Genomic DNA, 3,789 nt, shown 5'->3' with positions numbered 1-3,789 from the left:
ATGAATTTGACTACACTGGGTATATCGCATAAGTGGAATCGCAGAGCTTTTGTCTTTTTGTGATTGACTTATTTCACTTCGCATCATGTCTTCAAGGTTCATCATGTTGCAGCTTGTGTCAGAAGTCCTTTCCTTTTTAAAGGCAGAGTGGTATTCCATTGTATATATACACCACATTTTATTTACCCGTCCATCTGTGGATGGACACTTGAGTTGCTTCCACATTTTGGCTATTGTGAGTAATGCTGCTATGAATGTGAGTGTACAAATATCTTTTGGAAACCCTGCTTTCAATTATTTTGGATATATACCAGAAGTGGAATTGCTGGATCATGCGATAATTCCGTCTTTAATTTTAAAAAATATGTTTTTATTGACGAGAGAGAGAGAGAGAGAGAGAGAGAGAGAGAGAGAGAGAGGGAAACATCTATGTGAGAAAGAAACATAGATCGGTTGCCTCTCATATGCACCCCGACCGGGGTGGAACCTGCAACCAAGGCATGTGTCTTGACTGGGAATCGAACCAGCGACCTTTTGTTGCATGGGACAATGGTCAGGGCATGTTTTTAATTTTTGACGAACCATCATACTGTTTTCCACAGTGGCAGCCTCATTTCATATTCCCACCAGCACTGCATGAGGGTTCCAGTTTCTTCACATCCTCCCCAATGCTTTTATATTCTGTTTATGTTGATAGTTATTTTCTAGTTATGTTGGGTATGAGGTGCTGTCTTACTTTGATTTGCATTTCCCTGATGAATAGTGATGTGAAGCGTCTTTTCATGTGCTTATTGACCATTTGTGTATCTTCTTTGGAGAAATGTCTAAGTCCTTGGTCCATTTTTCAATCAGATTGTTGTTTTGTTGCTGTTGTTAGGTGACAAGAGTTCTTTAGATATTCTGGATATTAACTCCTGTCAGATATATGATCTGTAAATATTTTCTCCTATTATGGTCTACTTGAAGTATTTTAAACCTCTACTTAATAAGTGAGGTAACTAAGGCACAAAGAGGGTAAGTAGTTGGCCTAGGTTACACAGCAATGAAGTTACTGACATATTGAAGCCCAAGGTTAATTCCATCTACTTCCCCCAGGAGGCGCTGGTGGCCCAGGCCCTTGTTGACTGTATGAAGGAAGGAGAGAGGAGCGGGGTTTTCCCTGCAGAGTCAAGTTCTTGTCAGATTAGACTCTGGAGCCCCAAGCTCCAGGATCTGGTCTTCGCCTCTCTGCCCTCAGCTTCCGCGTCTATACTGGGTGGGTTCCATGCCCCACCTTCCTGACAAGCATGTTCTGAGGCTCTAAGTAGATTATGTGATTGTGAAGTGCTTTGTAGCCAGAGGAATGGCATGAGGAATCTTCAGCGTTGGAAGCCAGTTAATCTCAGTGGCATTTTGTTGGGTTAGGCAGCAGCTTGCTCCTCCTGAAATCCTGGGGAGTGGGCCACCTCCTCTTCTCCTCTTGGACAGGAAGCACTTCTGGCTTCTCCAAAGTACCCCTCCCCACCCCACCTTCAGAGGGGGTTCCTCTTCAGCCCAGGTTCCTGGGGTCAGAGGCACACAGCCACCCCCCAGGGGGTTGAAGGGCCCCTGGGGTGCTTAGGCAGAGGCTCAGAGCCTTATGCACACAGAGGGACCCCACGCCCGGCTTTGTCTCCCCCGGACAGTGCACCCCAGCTTCACAGGGTAAGAGAGGAGGGGAGGGGAGTGGGCAGCAGGAGAGAAACTGACTGGCCCTTAGCAACATGTCCCTGCGAAGTCCACCCACCCACCCACCAAACAACAGACCATCGTGGAATCACCAAACTTTTCATTACTAACATCCAGCTGGAGGACAAGGGGTCTCAACCTTTTTGGGGTCTGGGACCCCCTTGAGAATCCGAGGAAAGCCAGGGAGGAATGTGCTGATGCCCGTACGCAGAATGATGCATCCACTTCCGTTCCATTCAGAGATGGACAGACAGGACACATGTAGGAGATTAGCAACCGGAACAGCGGGGGACTCGGGAGGGGGCGCCTGGTCACCCTGGTCTCTTCCTGGTTTCCCCTGTTGGGCACTACTGCCCGGAAAAAGCCTTCCTCTTCCTCTTCCTCCCCCCGCCCTCAGAAATGTTCAGGCTGCTGTGATTGCCCCATTCACCTGGTTAGGAAACCTGAGGCTGTAGCAACCCTGGAAGGGAGCAGCTGCCGCGCCCTCACGGGACAGCTAGCCAAGCCCAGCCGCTATAAAAGGGAGTGCCACTCAGCCTGAGTATCTGTCACTTCTGTCAACTGTCAACTCTCAGCGCTGTTTCAGGAAGACCTGGTAAGTGGACTGCCCTGGCTGGCCCCACACTTCGGGCTTCTCCAGGGGAGGCTGGGGGAGCAGGCAGCCTTCGCTGAGAGAGGGGAAGGAAAGCTCAGGGAGGGCTGGACCAAGCTCCGGACCTCCTCGGGAGAAGAGTGAGACAGGGACAAAGAAAGAGCCAGTCCTCTGAGACTTTTAGGTGAGGGCATATTCATTTCCTAAACTGGGCTTTTCTTGGGCAGAGGGTGAGGGCATGGAGTTGGCAGGCACTGTGTGTGTGCGTGTGTGTGTGTGTGTGTGTGTGTGTGTGTACCTACCCCCTACCACACTCCGATCCGTTTCATCCCACCCCTTCTCATCACAGCTATAGCATCCTCTGGGTTTGGTTACTTGGATGGTGCAGGCCAGGACAAAGCCATTACTTGGGTTATGGACCTTCTGAGTGTCCCCTTAGTCTTCACTCCACTGTGGGCAGAGGCACCATCCCCACCCATGTGCTCCCCTTCCAGGTGAAGCAAATCCTTGGGCACCATGCTGACGGAAATGGAGAACACCCTGAACAACTTCATTGAGATCTACCACAAGTACTCCAAGCTGCAAGGGAGCGACCACGCCCTCTACGGCAATGACTTCAAGAAGTTGTTAGAGGACGAGTGCCCTCATTTCTTGCAGGTGAGGTGTGGCTGGGTGTCCCCTGGCTCTCTGTCTGGCTCTGATGATGCCCGGGGCCACTGGCCCCCCTGCTGCCCCAGGTAAATGGCCATGCTTCAGCTCCCACTCTGATCTTGACACTCTGCTTCTTTCTCCTCAATCTTGACAGAATAAGAATGCAGCGACCTGGTTCAAAGAGCTGGATATCAATCGAGATAATGCAATCAACTTCCAGGAGTACCTGACGCTGGTGATAAAGGTGGGCCTGCACGCCCATGATGAAATCCACAAGGAGTAGCAGGGCCTGCTGGGCCTGGGGCTGGGCCCCTGGACTGGTCCCTGAAGAATAATAAAGTGATTGATACCTCAGGCCTCTTGTCCTCTCTTGCTTTCCTCTTGTGGAAGGAGACTCCTAGGGCGTGGGGGGAGGGTTGGAAAACCCACAGGGACAAAACCAAGCTTCTGTTGCCCCCCACTCCCTATGTCCCATGAACTTTCCGTTCTTACCATGTGTCTGGTTTCCTCTCTGCCTTCCCCCTAAGTGATTTCTGAGTCTCCTCTAGCCCTGGCCCTGAGTCACCGGCTCTAGGACTTGGGGCTCTAAAAAGCCCATGACACTGTAGCTAATGGTCTTCCAAATGGTGATATGGAAACAGGGTGATGTAAGGAAAACTACTGTTCTCTCAACTAAATATTAATTTCCAGCTAAATGTCTTAGATGAGACTCTTGGGAAATTAGGGCAATAACTGCATAGAAGTGTGTGTGTGTGTGTGTGTGTGTGTGTGTGTGTGTATGTGTGTGTGTGTGTGTGAGAGAGAGAGAGAGAGATTCTGTGTGTGGTGTGACAGGAGGT

The 3,789-nt window shown here is 50.2% G+C and overlaps 1 protein-coding gene across 2 annotated transcripts; it reads left to right on the top strand.

Annotated features, from left to right (window-relative positions):
- The first annotated feature begins 2,150 nt into the window (after positions 1-2,150).
- S100A8 (S100 calcium binding protein A8) lies at positions 2,151-3,304 on the top strand. 2 transcript variants are annotated; one of them, XM_006095306.3, is made up of 3 exons: positions 2,151-2,302; positions 2,794-2,956; positions 3,105-3,304. In XM_006095306.3, the coding sequence occupies exons 2-3, from the start codon at positions 2,816-2,818 to the stop codon at positions 3,231-3,233; spliced, it is 270 nt and encodes an 89-aa protein (XP_006095368.1). In that variant the 5' UTR covers positions 2,151-2,302; positions 2,794-2,815; the 3' UTR covers positions 3,234-3,304. The 2 variants fall into 2 exon arrangements, with proteins under 2 accessions (XP_006095368.1, XP_014316859.1); XM_014461373.2 differs by lacking the exon at positions 2,151-2,302 and adding an exon at positions 2,324-2,483.
- Positions 3,305-3,789: the final 485 nt, after the last annotated feature.

This window comes from Myotis lucifugus, unplaced genomic scaffold (genome assembly GCF_000147115.1).
Source record: "Myotis lucifugus unplaced genomic scaffold, Myoluc2.0 scaffold_151, whole genome shotgun sequence".
NCBI lineage: Eukaryota > Metazoa > Chordata > Mammalia > Chiroptera > Vespertilionidae > Myotis > Myotis lucifugus.
The sequence above is the reverse complement of the archived record's forward strand: the minus strand, read 5'-3'. Positions and strand labels throughout refer to the sequence as shown.

Excerpts from the sequence above, each read along its gene's own strand:
- S100A8 (XM_006095306.3), top strand. The coding sequence starts at position 2,816 with ATGCTGACGGAAATGGAGAACACCCTGAACAACTTCATTGAGATCTAC. Across the intron at positions 2,957-3,104 it reads AGTGCCCTCATTTCTTGCAG|AATAAGAATGCAGCGACCTG; the intron begins GTGAGGTGTGGC and ends CAATCTTGACAG.